The 19,900-nt window shown below is 62.3% G+C and overlaps 2 protein-coding genes across 2 annotated transcripts in view; one reads left to right on the plus strand and one right to left on the minus strand.

Annotated features, from left to right (window-relative positions):
- HDGFL2 (HDGF like 2) overlaps nt 1-4,982 on the plus strand; it is a 19,735-nt gene extending 14,753 nt beyond the window's left edge. The window contains exons 10-17 of the mRNA XM_025043150.1: nt 1-76; nt 1,319-1,422; nt 2,220-2,293; nt 2,477-2,547; nt 2,897-2,998; nt 3,212-3,425; nt 4,168-4,300; nt 4,662-4,982. Of these exons, the coding sequence (XP_024898918.1) occupies nt 1-76; nt 1,319-1,422; nt 2,220-2,293; nt 2,477-2,547; nt 2,897-2,998; nt 3,212-3,425; nt 4,168-4,300; nt 4,662-4,761 (874 nt within the window). The 3' untranslated portion in view covers nt 4,762-4,982. The remainder of the gene's footprint in view (nt 77-1,318; nt 1,423-2,219; nt 2,294-2,476; nt 2,548-2,896; nt 2,999-3,211; nt 3,426-4,167; nt 4,301-4,661) is intronic.
- A 145-nt stretch (nt 4,983-5,127) lies between these two features.
- PLIN4 (perilipin 4) lies at nt 5,128-17,226 on the minus strand. The gene is made up of 10 exons (XM_025043155.1): nt 17,198-17,226; nt 16,788-16,855; nt 16,196-16,409; nt 15,495-15,547; nt 15,360-15,421; nt 15,117-15,243; nt 13,126-13,850; nt 9,138-11,838; nt 8,775-9,021; nt 5,128-7,532 (listed from the first exon to the last, which is right to left on the minus strand). The coding sequence occupies exons 1-10, from the start codon at nt 17,224-17,226 to the stop codon at nt 7,112-7,114; spliced, it is 4,647 nt and encodes a 1,548-aa protein (XP_024898923.1). The 3' UTR covers nt 5,128-7,111.
- Nucleotides 17,227-19,900: the final 2,674 nt, after the last annotated feature.

Below are 19,900 nucleotides of genomic sequence, written 5' to 3' on the forward strand. Positions count from 1 at the left end.
GCGCGTCCGGAAGGGCCGGGCTCGGGGGCCGCAGTCCTCCTCCGACTCGGAGGCTGAGGCCGAACTGGACAGGGAGGTGCGTTTCCGCTGGGTGGGGTCTCGGGTCTCAGGGCCGAGGGGGCCATGTGGGCGGGCGGCGGCCCAAGAGGCTTCTCCCTAACGGCCGCGCCTTCGGCCAGTCCGTCTGCCCACGTCTGCTGTGCTCTGGACGCTGTTCTGGGGACTGGGGTGCGCCCTGTGGAGCCGGGGGCCCGGGGGTGCGCCCTTGGAGCAGCGAGTGGCGCCTGGAGACTTCCACTAGGAGGCGCCGAGCCCCAGGGCAGGGGGTGTGGAGGCACCAGGACGGGCTCGGGGCGCTGCTTGGCTGCACAGCGTTCAGTGCTCAGGCGAAGGAAACACGGAGGACCCAAAGCGCGGGCTGCAGGGGTTTCCATTTTAAACGGGGCAGACCCCCCGCCCCCCAAAAAAAAGCTGTTGAGAAAGTGACACTTACATAGAAATCTGAAAGAAGTAAGAGGTGATCTGGGAAGATATTTGGGGGATAAGCAGCCTGGTCTGAGTGCACAGCCCGTGCAAAGGCCCTGGGGCAGGACCGGGCCTGGCGGGTTGGAGGGGCAGCGAGGAGGCCCGTGTGGCTAGAGCAGAGCCGGGGGGTGGGGAGGGGAGGGCAGGTCGTGGGCGCACAGGGGACTTGGGCTTTCACCCGGGGGAGATGGGGGCCCGGAGGGCTGTGGACGGAGGCGGGGCCTCACTCAGGGCCACATGTGTCCTCTGGCTGCTGTGGAGGGACACCTTGTGGGATGAGCACGGAAGCAGTTAGGAGGACTGTGCTGCTGACCGTGGACAGTGGTGACCATCAGGAACCCAGTGGTTCTGTGGGCCTGGCAGTCCCCCCATACCCTCGTAGTGCAGTCCGCCCTGAATCCAAGGGTCTCACCTCCCAGGCCCATCATGTTCTGGACAGTTCTGGACAGCTTGGGCTCCCACTTGCTGTGGGGATGGGGGAAGCCAGCAACACCCTGGTCTCCCCTGTAACACTCGCTTTCGTCTCAAAGGGGGAACTGAGTCCCCCGCCACAGGAAGCGTCCTGCTCAGCATTGGCAGGTGGAATGTACGGGCCTGCCCGCTGTTGGGTGGTCCTCTCAGGGCCTGAGGAGCTGCTGCCGGGGTCGGGCTGGACCTGGGCGGCCTTCTTTCGATCCCGTCCCGTCCCCCAGCTCCCAGCAGTGCGGAAGGGGTGGCAGGAAGTGCCGTGCTGGATCTCCAGGGGGTTCGGGTAAGCCCCCACCACTCCAGCCCTTTTTCGCTGCTGCTGCAGGCAAAGAAGTCAGCTAAGAAGTTGCAGCAACAAAGCACGGAGCCCGCGAGGAGACCCAGCCAGAAGGAGAAGAGAGGGCGCCCCGAGGAGAAGCCCCGAGCCAGGTCAGCACCCACTCGGCCTCTCCTTCCACAGCTCCCCAGGGAGCCCTACCTGTGCCACGCTGGTCCCAGGCCCTCAGCCTTCTGGGGACCGTTCACCGCTCATGGGAGGGGCCTGGCTTCCAAATCCCGCTTGGGGGACAGGCCCAGCTGAAGTGTTCCCTGTTCCAGTACTGTGGGCCTCGAGTGGGTGGGGCCAGGGATGCTGCTCAGACCCCCGCAGTGCCCAGAGTGACCGTGTCCCAATGTCAGCAGGGCCAAGTGGAGGAGTTGTTCCCTAGGCCAGCAGGTCTCAGACTTTTCAAGTCCGAAGCCCACCAGTGTGGGGGGACAGCTCTTCTCCTTGCCATTTTTAAGTGCTGTCCGAGCCATCGGGTAGAACCCGCCCACCAGGAACTTGGCAGCAGACCGTCGAGTAGAGTGTGGGTCTGGGCCTGGGCCTGGGCCTGTGGTGGCAAGCACTGTCGGTGTCTCCCGGCGTCCAGTCGAGGGCATTTTAATATCACTCACCAGGTTTTACGTACTGGCCACTAATCCTCAGCCCCGTGTGAAAACAAAGGAGATTCTGAGATCTCACGTGGTTTGGTCGCCCCAGCCAGAGGAAGGGCTAACATCTGTGGTTGCCTCAGGCGCCTGCCCTAGACCAGGTCACCATGGCCCCGAACCCTCCTCCCAGCTTTTGGGGCCTCCGAAGATTTCCTTCTGCAGCCCGGGCCTTGGTAGGGAGGACGGTGGTGGCCAAGGCAGGGCAGCCTCATGGATGGGTTGGTCCAAGGTCTGAAGAGGATGATTCTTCACAGGCCCGCGAAGGTAGAGCGAACCCGGAAGCGATCAGAAGGGTTCACACCAGAAAGGAAGGTCGAGAAGAAGAAAGGTGAGGGCCCAGCTGCCCCGGTCGCCACCCAAGGTCTTGCAGCCTGAGGTCGCTGGGATCGGGTCAGGGAAGGTCGCTTCTGTCACCACTGCAGTGGTCAGGCAGGTCTTCTGGCCACAGCTGGTGTGGGGGCCTTCACCGCCCACTCAGGCCCAGGACATGCGTTTTCTCTCCTGGCCACAGAACCTTCCGTGGAGGAGAAGCTGCAGAAGCTGCACAGTGAGATCAAGTTCGCCCTGAAGGTCGATAACCCGGTGAGACCCTCCTGGGGGCCGTGGGGAGCCACTTCCCCTGAGCCGAGCAGTCCCCCCACTTCTAGAGCCTCCTTAGAAGTCTCCAGGAACCAAGGCAAATCGAGAGTCCCTCTCGGTGGGGGTGCTTGTTTCCATTATGTGTCCCACAGCTGAATGACATCCTGGGGTGCAGTGCTCGGTGTTTCCACGAGGTGGCGCTGTGGGCAGGCCCCACGTGTCCTTCTTGCCATCCCTAGGGTCCCATGTCACACAGCCCTCCCTGCAAGGAGAGCCCCTGGGTGTCCTTCCACTTGTTGGGCCTCCTAGGTGCTGTCCTTCCTCACTCTGTTCCTTGCCCCCCACCGTGCAGGACGTGAAGAGGTGTCTGAACGCACTGGAGGAGCTAGGGACCCTGCAGGTGACCTCGCATATCCTCCAGAAGAACACGGATGTGGTGGCCACGTTGAAAAAGGTGCGACGGAAGCCTGAGATGGGCGGGGCTGGGGGTCGGAGGGTCCCGGCAGGCCAAGGTCTGCTCAGGGCGTCCGGGTTCCTGGCCAGTGGGTTGGCTAGCGGGAGCTCCAGTGTCCAGGGGAGGTGCCATGGGGATGGCAGCCGGAGAGAGGGCCTCGGGCCGGGGGGCGAGGCCAGTGGCGCTTCCTGAGCCAGGGCTCTCGGTGGCCAGATCCGCCGTTACAAGGCCAACAAGGAGGTGATGGAGAAGGCCGCGGAAGTCTATACCCGGCTCAAGTCGAGGGTCCTGGGACCAAAGATTGAGGCCATCCAGAAGGCGGCCAGGACCGGGGCTGAGAAAGAGCGCACTGAGGCGGAGAAGGCCGAGGCGGCGCTGGGTGGAGAGGAGGCCCCCTCGGAGAGGGCGGAGGACGAGGCCAGTGCCGGTGAGGAGCTGGGCGCAGCGGGCCGGGCCCCTCAACCCAGATGACGGGGGTGGCGTGGCCTGTCGGTGTTCTCTGGGCAGGCCCGGCTCTGTCCCCGAGGCATCTGGGGCCTGGTGCACGCACACGCTTACGCTGCCGGTGGGCTTGGGGCACTCAGCCAGGTAGAGGAGGGGGCTGGGCGTGTGCAGGCTGGGTGTGCGTGAGCTCTCCTGGGAGGCACAGGCCTTGGGCTGCACCTGGAGGGCCACGGCTGGGCTGAGAGGAGGAAGAGGACATCTCTGGCAGAGACAGTGGCCTCTGGGAGCAGGAGGGTGTTTCTTCCTGCTGGGGTCACCTGGTCCTGATGACAGGTACTTGGTTGGAGCAGCCCCTCAGACTGGCATCAGGTTGGCTTGGCTAAAGCTTCAGCAGCCTGAGGGACAGCCTGGAGGAGGTGTCTCCCTATTTCTGTCCTAGCCTCCACCACTCATTTACTGCCCCGCCCCCCCTTCTTCAGGGGCCTGGGCTGGCTGTAGAATCACGTGCAGTCAGCCCTGGCCTGATGGAGCTGACAGCCCCCATGTGACTGGGAGGCACAGAGGTGGAGGTGACTGTGGGTGCATGGGGCCAGGGACCCTATGGAAGATTGAGGGTCCCCTGTCCCAAAGCCGGCTCGCTTTCTTGTTCATTCTCAGCGGGAAGGGTCAAGGGTCCCGGACAATAGCCCCACAGTGTCCCACACACCTTGTTCCCCGTCCCCCAGATCTCTCAGCCTCAGTGAATGGCGAGGCCACATCCCAGAAGGGCGGGAGCATGGAGGACAAGGAGCAGGAGGAAGGACAGAACTCGGAAGAGGGGCCAGTGGGAGGCTCCTCCGAAGACCTGCTGCACAACGAGTAAGTGTCAACAGGGGCCGTGGTAGTCGGGGTGACTTCTGAGAGGGTGCCCTGATATCTGACTTGCTCCCAGTCTGCTGCTCCTCCTGGGCAGGGTCCCACGGACTTTGCCTTGACGTGTTGGCCTGCCACTCCCCGGAGCAGCTGACCCCAGGGCCTCTCTTGGAGGATGCTCTAGGAACCTGAGCTGACCGGGGCCGGGCGCAGGCGGGCTCTGTCACAGGCACTCTCGAGTCTGCCACGCAGCCACGCACAGGGCGCACCCACCGTGCCGGGCATGGCGGCAGGGGCGTAGGGCGTTGGGCGTAGGGCGGACCGGATGGCCGCCCGCTCACCGCCCCATGCTGTGCTCCGCCTGCAGCGTGCGGGAGGGCCCCGACCTGGATGGGCCTGGGCAGGACCGGCAGGAGCGTGAGAGGGTGCACGTGGACTCTGAGTCCCTGGACGACGAGGACAGCTGAGCCCCGGGCAGCCCGGCGGCCAGGCCCGCGCATCACGTAGGTGCCCGTGAGCCTGCCCACTCCTTCCCGGCTGCCCAGGGAGCCAAGAACTGTGGGGGAGATGCTGTGCTCTTTATTTGTATTCGTTCCTCTGGGTTTTTTTCTTGCCTAATTTCTGTGATTTCCGACCGACACAAAATGACTATAAAGGGTTTTTTTTTAATGAAAAAAAATTACTTTTATTGGCTTGGTTTTCTGGCATTATTGGTGCAGCTAAGCTGAGACTGGGGAGAGGTCTGTCGCTGTCAAGGGCCTGTTTGGGGACAGAGGTTTGAGGCCGCGGTGTCACCACGTAGGGTGGACGTGAGCTTGGTTGTAACGTTGCCGCCGGTCCAGCAGGGCTGACAGGCAAGGAGCGGGGCAGCAGCAAGACCATCCCGCAAATAAAAAAGGAGAAATAAAACCCTCTGAACTTCACGGCTCAGGTGGAGGCTGTGGTTTGATCGTCCTGGGCTTGGCTGCCCAGGGCCCAGGCAGGGGGAGCAGAAGGGCCGGGTGGGCCGAGCCAGACGGAGTCCACCGTGTGTTCCCAGGAAGCCGCGGCCTTGCTCAGCCGCTGACTCGGCCGATCCCTGTCCCGCCCAGGCTGCAGGTGGCGCTGGGATGCCTGCTGCCAGTCCCAGCTCGGCCAGTTCCGTGCGCTCGGGCCACGGAGTGTGCTCCGGGCCACCTGTTGTCCTCGCATGTTCCAAGAGCAAAGCGCCGAGGACGGGCCTCGCCGTGTGACCTTGGCCAGGCAGCACTCCCACCACTCTGGGATTCTCGTTCCTCCCCTGGATAAGCGGCGACGTGATCCCAGCCTCAAAACTGTCATGTGGATTCAGAGCGGGGACTTGTGTGATCCCCTGCCAGGTGTCAGCACGTGGCGGTTGCTGATTGAACAGTGGCTTCTCCTATGTGTCCCCCTACCCTGGCCGAGCCCATCCATCTCAGCTGCGAGGGGGACTTCCTGAGCCCTGGCTCCCCGTCCCTGCCCACCCCTCTTTGGTTTGGCTGGACTTGAAGTGACTTCAAGTCACTGTGCTGGGTTTCTGGGAACGGCCGTGTTCTCGGTGTCACCACCTCAGATGGCGTCCCTCGATGGAGGCCGAGGGAGGAAAGGCTCAGCAGTTTCCCTAACTTGTTCCCGTGTCACACCAGGCGCCAGCACCCCCCACCCCCGCCCATGCAGAACCCCTCCCAGGCCCCCAGCAGGGACCTCTGAGGAGAGAGCCAGCCGCCTGTCTTTGAGCTTGGAGCACTGGTCATTTCTGGGAACAGGGTGCAGCCCGGGGGTATTTTGATCGCCCCGTGAGGGATGTGGCCAGTTGGGGAGCTGTCTGGGCAGGTGTGGGCTTGATGCCTGGGCCGCTGGGGGTCTGATGCACGGCTCGCAGCAGGGGGAGGGCGGTGGCAGCGAGGGAGTGTCTCTTGGGTGGGCATCCTGAATTTTCACATGGCGGGGCCAGGGCGGGGGGCTTGGACCTCTGTGTCTGGGAAGGTGGAGGCGGTCGAAACCTCCCCGGACCCTGGCTGGTCCCCAGCCTGGGGCGCACAGCCGAGACCCCAGCAATCGTCGAGTGCATCTCTCCACGCACCCCCTCGGGCCCTGCTCCCTGTGGGGGAGCCCCGTTATCCCCCCATGGCTCTGGGAGCCACAGAAGTGCCTCCCCGGGACCCTGTCAGGATGGCTTCGTCGTGGCAGGCAGGTGGGCGTGTGGAGGAGGTGGGAAGGGACTTGTTTTGTAGTCCACCCCCTCACTCCCAAACGGTGCAGTCCCCAAGGCGGGTGCTTGCAAAGCCCCGGGGGTGGGGGAGAGATGTGTGGCCACTGGCGGCTTTGTCCTCACGAAGCCCCCTTCTCTTGGCCACACCGGAGTCAACAGAGGCGGTGGGAGCCAGCCTCGGGATGGCCGTTCTGGTGCTAAGGGCTGCGGTGGATGCTTTCAGAATGAGGATGGAGCGGGAGCACCTGCTAAGCTGGCAGCCAGAAGCCCAGACTGTGGGCCAGGAATCCTCCCCAGAGATGGCGGGGCTCCTAGTGGCTGGTGCGGAGTGGAGAACCTTCTAGGCACATTTCATTTCTTTTTCCTTAAGGTGCGCTGGCTGCAGTGAAGGCTCTTTGTCAGTGATGGTCTTAGCAAGCCGGGGCGCCTAGGCCGGGCCCAGGCCCAGCCGTGCTCGGGGCAGAGAGGTGGGCGGGGTAGGCCCGGGACCGGGGAGTGGCACACTCGATGCGGAAAGTCCCTGCTGCCCCGACCAGCACCAGCCAGGCCACCCACTGGGGCCCAGAGCTTTGGGGACTTGGGGCTGGGGAGGCTCCACAGGGGACCTATAGCTGCTGCCCACTGGGGTGAAGGGCGAAGGGCCCCACCAGCCAGCTGAGCGGGGGCCTGTGCTGCACGCTCACCAGCAGCTGCTCCAGCCCCCGCCAGGCCTGGACGACGCCGGCGTGGCTCTGGGCCAGGCGTTCAGCCGGCAGCTCCGAGATGGAGCCAGCAGAGGAGACGAGGCCGTAGAGCTCGCAGAGGCTGTGCCGTGCCCACCCGACCTGCTGCTGGAGTTCGGCAGGCAGACCCTGGAGGCCGGAGGCCAGGGTGCTGTAGGCAACATGGAGCTGCTGGATGAAGCCGCGGGCCCTGGACAGTGCGCCGGCATCCGACACCTGAGCAGGAGAGAGTAGGTGAGCAGGGCCTGGGGGCTGGGAGGGGGCCACACCCCAGGAGCCTCGGCCCCCCACTCCCACCCCCGATCACACCTCCCGCTGCCCTCCTGGAGCCTACATGGCCTTTTCAGTCTGGAAAGAGCCCAGCAGAGAACTGATGACTCCGGCCGGGGCCTGCCGCACACTCCCAGGTGTGGGGCGACAGGCTAGGCGGGCGCCCACACCTGGCCCGGACCTTCTGTCTAGACCTGCCTGTGGCGAGGTAGAGAGGCCACAGCTTTAGAGCCAGCTGTGCCACGATGGGCTTGTCTTCTTTTGTAAAGAGGCCATAATCCAGATTCCCCGTGAGGCCTTCAGAGAGATCCACTCACAGTGTCACTGGGATGTGTCACGTGCAGCTCAGAGCCCTCATGGCTCATGGCTCCCCCGTGCTCTACCATGGCCTGCACGGGCTGCCCCAGCCCAGGGCGCTTCCGTGCTCATCTGCCGGCACCCCACCTCGCTCTGCGCAGCACCGGACCCCACGCCCCTGGGCTCCCCCTACCCTGTCCCCGTGGCCTTCACTGCACCCTGTCACGCCGGCCGCCTTCCCACTCCGCTCTCACAGTCCCCGTTTCTCCCCATCTCTGCCCCCCGCCTGCATGGCTCTCAGCCTCACGGTGCAGCTCGGGAGGATGCCCCCCCTCCCGGCCCAGACCTTCCTCGCACCCCGCTGTCTGTAAGTACAGCAGCCCCTCGTCACAGTCTCCCTCTCCACGGTTTCAGTTCCCGTGGCCAGTCATAGTCTGAAAATGTTACATGGAAAATTCCAGAAAAACTCATCAGCTTTAAATGGCGCACTATTCTGAATCGTGTGACGAAATCTCTCATCATCCAGCTCCGCCCCACCCTAGACGTGACTCCTCCCTTTGTCCAGTGTCCCCACGCTGTGGACGTTCCCCGCCCGTTAATCAGTTATCAGAGCAGCTATTGGGGTGTCAGAGTGCTTGTGTTGAAAGCACCCTTATTTTACCTCATGACACGTTCTAATTGGTCTGCTTTGTTATTAGTTATTGTTAATCTCGTGATGCCTCAATTATAAATTAAACTTCATCATAAGGATGTACGTATAGGAAAGTCATAGTGTGTATAGGATTCAGTACTATCTGCGGTTTTGAGCACCCACTGGGGGTCTTGGAATGCGCCCCTGTGGGTAGGGGGCCGACTGTATTTGGTCTGGTCCTCCTCACCCTCTGGGACACAAGCCCCATGGGAGCGGTCCGTGGCCATTGTCGTGGCTGCTGGGCATCGTCCGCGTGGCACCCACACGCTTGTCTCGTCCGGTCAGGACACAGCGATGGGAAAGCCGTGCAGGGGCTGAGGGAGGCGCCTGGGGAGGGGAAGACTCACCGCCCTAAAGGAGTCCTCGAGCCGGGCCAGAGCCTCCCTGGCCTGGAACTGGCCGTGCTGCAGGTGGCTCAGGGCATGCTCGAAAGCCCGCTGGCGGAAGCCGGGGGTCAGGTCGCCCAGACGCATGAAGTAGCTGCCCTGGTCGGCCGCGGGCATCCTGGGCCCAAGCTGAGCGGCTGCCAACTGAGCTGAAAGGGAAGACGCGGTCACTGAATCCGAGAGGCCCCTCAGGGCATCCAGGGCTTGGGCTGGACAGACGATGAGCCCCCACTGGAAGCTGGGGCCCAGCCCGTCCTGTTCTCACCTTGTTCGTGAAAGATCTCCCCCAGTCCCTCCAGCTCGTCCTGGGGCATCGCAGAGCCTGTGGCTCCTTCACAGCCACGTGTCGTAGCCACGCACCTTGCTTCCTCCACGCCCCGGGTGGCCTCTGGTGTGAATGACATCACAGCAGAGACGACGCCCTGGCTAGCGGCAGTGACTTCCCCAGCAAGGTCCAGGCCTGCACAGAGAGCTTCTGGGGAGCTGCAGACCCTGTAAGACAGATCTGCCTGGGAGCTGGGGACAGCTTGTTCTCTACATTTGTCGGGGGCCCTGCCATGGATGAGTCCACCACAGGTGTCCTCAATACCAAGTAACCAATTTTGGGTTGTGCCCTGGCCAGACTGCATGGACCCTGTGGCCACACCCAGCCCCGTGGACACCGCGTCTTTGGTACCAGCCAGGACGGTCTTCGAGGTGTCCATGCCGGTCTGGACGGCACCCTTGGCCACGTTCATTGCCCCGGTGAGCCCCATGTACACTGTGTCTTTGGTGCCAGTCAGGAGGGTCTTGCTGGTTTCCACTCCAGTCTGGACAGCGCCCTTGGCCACATCCATGGCCCCGGTGAGCCCCGTGGACACTGTGTCTTTGGTGCCAGTCAGGATGGTCTTTGAGGTATCCACTCCAGTCTGGACAGCGCCCTTGGCCACATTCTTGGCCCCGGTGATCCCCGTGGACACTGTGTCTTTGGTACCAGCCAAGGCAGTCTTCGAGGTGTCCACTCCAGTCTGGACTGCACCTTTGGCCATGTTCATTGCCCCGGTGAGCCCCGTGGACACTGTGTTCTTGGTGCCAGTCAGGAGGGTCTTGCTGGTGTCCACTCCCGTCTGGACGGCGCCCTTGGCCACGTTCATGGCCCCGGTGAGCCCCGTGGACACTGTGTCCTTGGTGCCAGTCAGGAGGGTCTTGCTGGTGTCCACTCCTGTCTGAACAGTATCCTTGGCCACATTCATGGCCCCAGTGAGTCCCTTGGACACCATGTCTTTAGTACCAGCCAGGATGGTCTTTGAGGTGTCCACTCCTGTCTGGACAGCACCCTTGGCCACGTTCATGGCCCCGGTGAGCCCCGTGGACACTGTGTCCTTGGTACCAGTCAGAACGGTCTTGCTGGTGTCCACTCCAGTCTGGACGGCGCCCTTGGCCATGTTCATTGCCCCGGTGAGCCCCGTGGACACTGTATCCTTGGTACCAGTCAGAACGGTCTTGCTGGTGTCCACTCCTGTCTGGACTGCACCTTTGGCCACGTTCATCGCCCCGGTGAGCCCCGTGGACACTGTGTCCTTGGTCCCAGCCAGTACGGTCTTGCTGGTGTCCGCTCCAGTCTGGACGGCGCCCTTGACCATGTTCATTGCCCCAGTGAGTCTCGTGGACACTGTGTCTTGGGTACCAGTCAGGAGGGCCTTGCTGGTGGCCACTCCAGTCTGGACGGCGCCCTTGACCATGTTCATTGCCCCAGTGAGTCTCGTGGACACTGTGTCTTGGGTACCAGTCAGGAGGGCCTTGCTGGTGGCCACTCCAGTCTGGACGGCGCCCTTGACCATGTTCATTGCCCCAGTGAGTCTCGTGGACACTGTGTCTTGGGTACCAGTCAGGAGGGCCTTGCTGGTGGCCACTCCAGTCTGGACGGCGCCCTTGACCATGTTCATTGCCCCAGTGAGTCTCGTGGACACTGTGTCTTGGGTACCAGTCAGGAGGGCCTTGCTGGTGGCCACTCCAGTCTGGACGGCGCCCTTGACCATGTTCATTGCCCCAGTGAGTCTCGTGGACACTGTGTCTTGGGTACCAGTCAGGAGGGCCTTGCTGGTGGCCACTCCAGTCTGGACGGCGCCCTTGACCATGTTCATTGCCCCAGTGAGTCTCGTGGACACTGTGTCTTGGGTACCAGTCAGGAGGGCCTTGCTGGTGGCCACTCCAGTCTGGACGGCGCCCTTGACCATGTTCATTGCCCCAGTGAGTCTCGTGGACACTGTGTCTTGGGTACCAGTCAGGAGGGCCTTGCTGGTGGCCACTCCAGTCTGGACGGCGCCCTTGACCATGTTCATTGCCCCAGTGAGTCTCGTGGACACTGTGTCTTGGGTACCAGTCAGGAGGGCCTTGCTGGTGGCCACTCCAGTCTGGACGGCGCCCTTGACCATGTTCATTGCCCCAGTGAGTCTCGTGGACACTGTGTCTTGGGTACCAGTCAGGAGGGCCTTGCTGGTGGCCACTCCAGTCTGGACGGCGCCCTTGACCATGTTCATTGCCCCAGTGAGTCTCGTGGACACTGTGTCTTGGGTACCAGTCAGGAGGGCCTTGCTGGTGGCCACTCCAGTCTGGACGGCGCCCTTGACCATGTTCATTGCCCCAGTGAGTCTCGTGGACACTGTGTCTTGGGTACCAGTCAGGAGGGCCTTGCTGGTGGCCACTCCAGTCTGGACGGCGCCCTTGACCATGTTCATTGCCCCAGTGAGTCTCGTGGACACTGTGTCTTGGGTACCAGTCAGGAGGGCCTTGCTGGTGGCCACTCCAGTCTGGACGGCGCCCTTGACCATGTTCATTGCCCCAGTGAGTCTCGTGGACACTGTGTCTTGGGTACCAGTCAGGAGGGCCTTGCTGGTGGCCACTCCAGTCTGGACGGCGCCCTTGACCATGTTCATTGCCCCAGTGAGTCTCGTGGACACTGTGTCTTGGGTACCAGTCAGGAGGGCCTTGCTGGTGGCCACTCCAGTCTGGACGGCGCCCTTGACCATGTTCATTGCCCCAGTGAGTCTCGTGGACACTGTGTCTTGGGTACCAGTCAGGAGGGCCTTGCTGGTGGCCACTCCAGTCTGGACGGCGCCCTTGACCATGTTCATTGCCCCAGTGAGTCTCGTGGACACTGTGTCTTGGGTACCAGTCAGGAGGGCCTTGCTGGTGGCCACTCCAGTCTGGACGGCGCCCTTGACCATGTTCATTGCCCCAGTGAGTCTCGTGGACACTGTGTCTTGGGTACCAGTCAGGAGGGCCTTGCTGGTGGCCACTCCAGTCTGGACGGCGCCCTTGACCATGTTCATTGCCCCAGTGAGTCTCGTGGACACTGTGTCTTGGGTACCAGTCAGGAGGGCCTTGCTGGTGGCCACTCCAGTCTGGACGGCGCCCTTGACCATGTTCATTGCCCCAGTGAGTCTCGTGGACACTGTGTCTTGGGTACCAGTCAGGAGGGCCTTGCTGGTGGCCACTCCAGTCTGGACGGCGCCCTTGACCATGTTCATTGCCCCAGTGAGTCTCGTGGACACTGTGTCTTGGGTACCAGTCAGGAGGGCCTTGCTGGTGGCCACTCCAGTCTGGACGGCGCCCTTGACCATGTTCATTGCCCCAGTGAGTCTCGTGGACACTGTGTCTTGGGTACCAGTCAGGAGGGCCTTGCTGGTGGCCACTCCAGTCTGGACGGCGCCCTTGACCATGTTCATTGCCCCAGTGAGTCTCGTGGACACTGTGTCTTGGGTACCAGTCAGGAGGGCCTTGCTGGTGGCCACTCCAGTCTGGACGGCGCCCTTGACCATGTTCATTGCCCCAGTGAGTCTCGTGGACACTGTGTCTTGGGTACCAGTCAGGAGGGCCTTGCTGGTGGCCACTCCAGTCTGGACGGCGCCCTTGACCATGTTCATTGCCCCAGTGAGTCTCGTGGACACTGTGTCTTGGGTACCAGTCAGGAGGGCCTTGCTGGTGGCCACTCCAGTCTGGACGGCGCCCTTGACCATGTTCATTGCCCCAGTGAGTCTCGTGGACACTGTGTCTTGGGTACCAGTCAGGAGGGCCTTGCTGGTGGCCACTCCAGTCTGGACGGCGCCCTTGACCATGTTCATTGCCCCAGTGAGTCTCGTGGACACTGTGTCTTGGGTACCAGTCAGGAGGGCCTTGCTGGTGGCCACTCCAGTCTGGACGGCGCCCTTGACCATGTTCATTGCCCCGGTGAGTCTCGTGGACACTGTGTCTTGGGTACCAGTCAGGAGGGCCTTGCTGGTGTCCACTCCAGTCTGGACGGCGCCCTTGGCCATGTTCATTGCCCCGGTGAGTCTCGTGGACACTGTGTCTTGGGTACCAGTCAGGAGGGCCTTGCTGGTGTCCACTCCAGTCTGGACGGCGCCCTTGACCATGTTCATTGCCCCGGTGAGTCTCGTGGACACTGTGTCTTGGGTACCAGTCAGGAGGGTCTTGCTGGTGTCCACTCCAGTCTGGACGGCGCCCTTGACCATGTTCATGGCCCCGGTGAGTCTCGTGGACACTGTGTCTTTGGTGCCAGTCAGCACAGTCTTTGTGGTGTCCACACCAGTGTGAATGGCTCCTTTTGCCACGCCCACTGCCCCTGTGACCCCGCTGGTCACAGCCTCCTTGGTGCCTGTGAGTGCAGATCGGGTCATGCCGAGGCCTCCCTGCACCGCGCCTTTAGCTGAGTCCACTACATTGGCCATCCCGGAGGAGATGGCATCTTTGGTCCTGGTCATTGTGGAGCACACCACGTCCTTTGCCCCGGAGGTCATCTGATGAGAAAGCACACACACATGGTCAAGAGCAGAGGCTGGGAGGCTTGTCACAGCCCAGACTTCAGTCAGCCTGATTCCTGACGTGCCTGGGCAGAGGGACATGCACGTGGCATCAGAGTATTGCCTTGATTCAATAGATCCCCGATTGCTAAAGTGGGTCTCTAACACTTCTGGAACCCTTGGCAAGGAGTCTTGGCCTTGGGCTCAGCAAGCCATTGTCTGTTCATTTATGGCAGAATTTGAGCCTGGTGTCCCTGCCTCAGTGGACAGACCAAATTGCTTATTGAAACGGATATATTCAACTAAGGGGAGGAAATGACTATTTAGAAAAGTAATATCTGGAAAAGTATAGGGACGAGTATTAGTTAGAGCTGTAGGAAATTGTTGATAATTTTAATCATTTTTGACCCATCCAAGGCCAATTGTCTCGAGTTCAACCAAACTGCGAGAGGGTTGTGATGCCCTCAGCGTTGCACGGCCTGGGCTCAGCCCGAGTATGCTGTTTTTAATTCAGTGGCTCCCAGCCGGGGTGATGCTGCCCCTCCGAGGACACCGGGCGACGTTGGGGGCCATCTGTGGTTGTCATGACTTGGGGGAGAGAGCACTGCTTACGTCGAGTGGGTCAGGGCTCAGGGTGCCGTGTGACACCCCGCGGTACCTAAGAGCGATCCAACCCCCATGGCCACAGTGCTGAGGTTTAGAAGCTCTGACATTTTATTCTTGCTGCCCGTCTGCTGCCCAGCACTGAATCAAGTAGGCACCTTGGGCTCCGTTCCTGCAGAGACCCAAGTTCGAATCCCAGCTCTTTCCCGCACTCACTGTGTGGCCTCTGGCAAGCCACATCCCCTCCCTGAGCCTGTTTTAAAAAATGGTTCCTAAAACAGCACCTCCTTCCAGGGTCGTCGGGAAAACTAGTCGAGGTGCCTGAAATGCTTTGCAGGTAACAGGTGCTCCGTTCACGAGTGGAGGGGAGCAGCAGAGGGGGAGCGTGTGAATGGGAAGGGGGTGGGCTTTAATTGGGGCCGGAAGGGCCTGCCCAGGGTGAGCCCAGCATGTCTTCCCCCTGAGGTGCTCAGGTCTGGCTGAGCTGAGGGCAGAGGGAAATGCAGAAACCCAGAGTGGGGGCCTGTGCTGGGCGAGGAGTCGGGGGTGGGTTCTTATCAGGGTTCTGCCACCCCGCTGTGGCCTCAGCTGCCTCGCACCAGCCCCTCTGCCTGACCCGGCCTTAGGGACAGCATAACGTGGGCGGTCCTCATTTATCCAGGACCAGGGGTGGGCGTAGCGTGGGTGTAGTTCAGCCTCTGACTGCCCATGGGTCCTGCTGTGTGACCTTTGGTCAGTGGCTCAGCCTCTCTGTTCCTCAGCTGACATGTGGGGTACTGGGTGCTGTCCGCCCCCTCCCTCCCAGAGTGGTGGGAGGGTCACAGGGCAGCACGTGTGAAGCGCGTCGCCCAGAGCCTGACGCGTGGTCAGCAAGTCGCTATTGCTCAGGTCACGCTGTGCGAAGCCTGACCGGGGGCCCGACCAGGCCGGGCAGCGGGGCGGTGCTGCGCCCATCCACAGAGGTGGAAGTGGAGGCTCGCGCAGGGCCTGCCTCCCGTCACACGGCAGGACACACGGGCATCTGCCGTGTCCCTGGGCAGGCAGGAAAACGTCCCTGGAGGGAGGCGGGGGGCATCGGACCCGGCTCTGACAACCCCTCTCACCTTGTCTGCAGGCGGCGGCAGCTTCTCCACCCCTTTGGCTGTCAGCTCCGGGTCAGTGGCCGCTGTGGGGACAGGAGCCAGTCAGGCACCCCAGGGGGGCTGAGGGGAGCGGGCTGGCATCAGCCACCCTGGTGCCTATTGTGTAATCAGCGGGCACAGCTTGAAAGGTCAGGAATGTCCCGGCTACCCTGCCAGGGACAGCAGGAGGTGATATGGGCAGCCATAGCCCTGCCACCCTCTGACCCATCTTGCTCCCTATAGCAAGGGCTCCCCGGTGTTTTTTCTCTGCCCAGGTCCTGGGCACTGGACGCCCACGTGGGGGGCCGCCCCTCCCCCCACCGCAGCTGGCAGCTGCCTGTTGGACCTGGATATGTGTGGAGCAGGAGTCAGCCGCCTCGGGCTCCAGGCCCAGCCCGGGCAGCCACCCCATGCCTGGGCGCCCTGGCACCAGCCCCTCCATGTGCCCCTAGCACCTGGTAGCGTAAGTGGAGGATGGGCAGACCCCCAGGCTGTGCCACTCCAGGCAAGTTGCTGTCATTGTCTGGGAACCAGGATCTCCGTCCCTAGTTTGCTCAGAGCTGCCAAACACCCAGCCCCTGGACCACGGACCCTGGAAATGCCTGGTGGGCGTGGGGTGGGATGGAGAGCATGCGGGGCACTGCAGGGGAACAGGCTCGTGTCTACACCCCGGCTCTTGCTGGCTGTGCCACCTTGGGCCACTCCCTTGCCAGACATATGCCTCAGTTTCCCCAGCGGGTGCTAAGTGAGTGTCGCCAGCCTCATAGCATCTGTCGAGATGACGCAGTCACATGTGAACTGAGCCCTCCAGATCCTACAGAGCTGTGTACTCACCCTGGGCCTGGGGCTGGGCAGCCTGGGCGGCGGGGGCAGATGGGGGATCAGCGGCTGGCCGGGCCTCCCGCACTGAGCTGTGGGCGCTGGCCAGCAGGTTCCGGGCAGAGCTGAAGCCAGGCAGGGACCCCAGGAAGCTGCCCAGGGTCTGAGTAGAGAAGGGCCAGCATGAGCGGGGTGGGGAGGAGGTGGGGGCGCCTCAGACAGCCCTGGTCTCGTGGGTGATCTTGAGTCTGAGCCTCAGCTTCCTGGCCTGGGCGCTGGGCAGATGCAGCCAGCCTCCCGGGGACAGGAATTCGTCCTCCAGGTCTCTAAGACCCCGCCCCTCCCCAAGGCCTCTGTTTCACAGATGGGGAAACTGAGGCTCGGAGAGGGGCCAGGACACAGTGGGGAAGGAGCCGAGACCCGCACAGGCCACCCAACCCGAGCTTGGGACAGGAGGGGAGACTTGGCGCCAGGGCCCTCAGAGCCCTCCCACCCCACCCGGAAGGCCCCTCTGAACCCCAGGACTCGAGGTCACCTTCCCGAGGTTTTGGGGAGTCCTCCAGCACCAGCAGGGGTCGCCCCTCCCCTCACCTTGCCCTTGGGTTTGGGAGGCTCCCGGCCCCTTTCCTCTTGAGCAGACATGGTTGTCCTCTGAGCCTCTGGGAGGGGACAGAGAGGGCATGTGAGTGGGGGCTCCCCACACCCGTCACCCCGGCAGTCCCTGGACACCCCCGGGAGACCCGGCCTCACCCTGGCGTCGCTCCCCTGGCCTCTGTGAGGGCCCTTCAGAGTGACTGGCAGTGTAGCTGGCAGCTGGTTCCACTTTCAGCTCCCAGGCCTTATAGGGTCAGGGGGAGCATGGGCCTGGCCAGCAGAGGCAGGTGGCCAGCGGGGGGAGGGCCCTGGCAGTCACGTGCCTGCCGGCCTGCCCAGCGTGGGCCCCGAGCCCAGCACCTTTAGCCTGCTCTCGGTGCCGGCCTGCCTCTGCCCACTGCTCTCACCCCGCCAGGCTGAGTGATTCGCGGGTCATCCGGTGTCCCTGAGACACAGCCTACGTGCCCTCGCGGCCGGTTGGCACGGTTCACATCTCCGCTGGGACACCCCGGCCTCGGTTTCCCTTCCAGACTCCTCGCCGTGGCCCACATATCCTGCTTTCCTCCTGCCTTTGTCTCCTCCCGTGCTCCCCTCGCTCACAGGGGCCTCCGCGCCGTTCCTCCAAGTCTCCAGCCACAGTCCTGCCTCAGGGCCTTTGCACGAGCCACGCCCACTGTCCGCAGCGTGCTCCCGCAGACCTCCACGCTGCTCCCTCGCTCCCCGCACCCCTCGCGACGGAGCAGAGCCTGGCACGCCGGCGGCATTTTATTATGTTTGGCTAAATGGACCAGTCACGGTGGTGTCGTGAACACGCAGTGAGGTCACACATGTGACCTGTTTGCCCCAGTGCCTGCTGCCCAGCAGGTGCTCAACAGATGTTCGCTTCGCATTGTCCAGGCAGAGAGAAGCAAAGTCCGTCCTGAGCAGGGAGGGATCCTGTCACTCTTCGAAAGGGACTTCCTTGAGAACGGGCCCAAAGGTAGACCAGGACAGAGCATCAACAGGAATGAGAGCCAGGCCTGGTGGGCTCAGGCCAACCCAAAGCAGCTTCCTGGAGGAGGCATCCTGTGCCTGTGGCCACAGAGCCAGGCAGTGCCCGAGAGAGGATCTGAACTCAGACCCGGAGCCCGTGTGCGGCGCGGGCCATCTGTGGGTGGGGGTGCAGACGAGCAGGAGAGTGACCGTCACGCCCCCCCGGGCTGTTGTCCCCTCGCATGTTGGCGGCTCTGGGCACTGAGCTGGGAGAAGGGAGGGTTTGGCTGCTGTGCCTGATGATCCCCGGGTCATCTCCTTGGAGCTGTGACTGTGTGTGCCAAACAGTTGGGGAACAAAAGGGGGTGGTCCCTTGGTCTCGCTCCTCCATCCAACTCCTCGTAAAGGTGGCAGCGGGGGTGGGTGTGCCCCTCCCTCCCTGCAGAGCTGCCACAGAGCAGCAAGGCGGAGGGGACCAAGCAAAAACAAAAATGACTGTGAACACCAAGTCAGGTCTTGTCCCCTCTGCGCCCACACACAGCCAGCCCTCCCGGGCTCCCACCTCCCTTGGGGTAAAGGCACAAGTGCTCCCCGTGGCCCAGGACCTGCCCGTCCCCTCCCTGGCCTCCCCTCCTCCCTCTGCCCCAGCTGCACGGGCCTCCTCGCTGCTCCTCCAACAGGCCAGGCTCGGCCCTGCCCCAGGGCCTTGGCACAGGCTGTGCCTCCCACCTGGAATGCTTTTCAGTCTTTGCTCACACGTCACCTCCTCAGAGAGGCCTTCCTGGATCCCCTGTCCTATTTAAAAATATACACCCCTCCTCGTACCCCCACACGCTCCCCAACATCTTTCCCTTTTGTTTTTCTCATCATTTTACTAACACTAAAAAAAGTAATTTATTTCTTTCTCTTATTCGTCACCTGTCTCCTACTGTGTCACCAGGTCACTGAGGGCGGGATTTTTATTTGATTTGCTCACTGCCGTGTCCCCAAGGCGAATTGCTTGGCACGCAGCAGGTGCTCTGTATTTGTTGAATGAACAAACGAATGGAGTGTTCATTCCCTACCAGCTGCTGGGGGCGAGGAGCTGATTGGATTGGGCACAGCTGCCCCACGAGTTCCATACCCATTTCACAGAGGGGAAAGCGGGGTTGGAGAGAGGAAGTCGCCTGCCCACCTACTTCCAGGCAAGGCTGGGATGCAACCCCAGGGCGACAGGGACTCTGGGAGGTTCCTGAGCAGGGCCAGGGAGGCGAGTCTGGCCAGCGGCAAGTGGCCGGGGCTCCCAGAGCCGCCCCTGGCGGGGTTCCAGGGAAGCCAGGGGCCACCCTGACCTCACCGCATCAGACTGGTTTCCCAACACCCCGCCTGGCCACTGGGGAGTGAGGGGTGGCCAAGAATGTGGTCAGAGGGTAAGAAGGCCCCCACGAGACCGGGCCCGTGGCCCTCGCCCTGCTTCTGTCTCTCCCATCCTGACCAGTGGAGGAGCCACTGCGAGATCAGCTCCTGCGGGTCCAGGGAGGTGGGCCTAGGAGGGGCCGACCCATCTGACTTCTCCATCCTCATGTGCCTGCTCCCTGCAGGTTCCAAGAAATTCATTTATACTAAAGTGTGAACCTCTGCTCCGGGAAGTGTGAAGGGGCAATGCTTAACTCAGGTGGTCTGGGTACTACTAATGGTGGAAGTACAGACAGGATGGCAAGCTGGTTGGGGCCACCACTCCTTCTGAATCTCAAAGCCAACACCCCTGAGGGCCCAGCACCCTGCAGCTGAGCCTCATCCTGGACAGAACAGAGGCCACGGGCCTTTGAACAACATGAAGCACCTTTATTCCGGAGTGCAAACACCAAACGGCAAAGCAAGTGGGTCCGGCAGGCCCAGCTGGTGCAGCCTGGCGACTCTGGGGACCCCTTAGTCCAGGATGTACAAGTTGGGGAGCAGGGGGTGCTCGCTTTCCAAATCCCCAAATGGAAGGCACTGGGTGAAATGTGTGTTTCTCTGAGTTTTGATCAGCTCCTTGGAGTCGGAGAACAGGAGACTGCAGACAGGTGAACCCAGCTCCGACTAGTCCGACCTGAGTTAGGTTCGAGTCTCCGTACGTTCAAGGGAAATGTTTGGGGAGGATCTGGTATCAGTGAAGC

Source organism: Pteropus alecto, unplaced genomic scaffold (assembly GCF_000325575.1).
Source record: "Pteropus alecto unplaced genomic scaffold, ASM32557v1 scaffold30, whole genome shotgun sequence".
NCBI classification, from domain to species: Eukaryota; Metazoa; Chordata; class Mammalia; order Chiroptera; family Pteropodidae; genus Pteropus; species Pteropus alecto.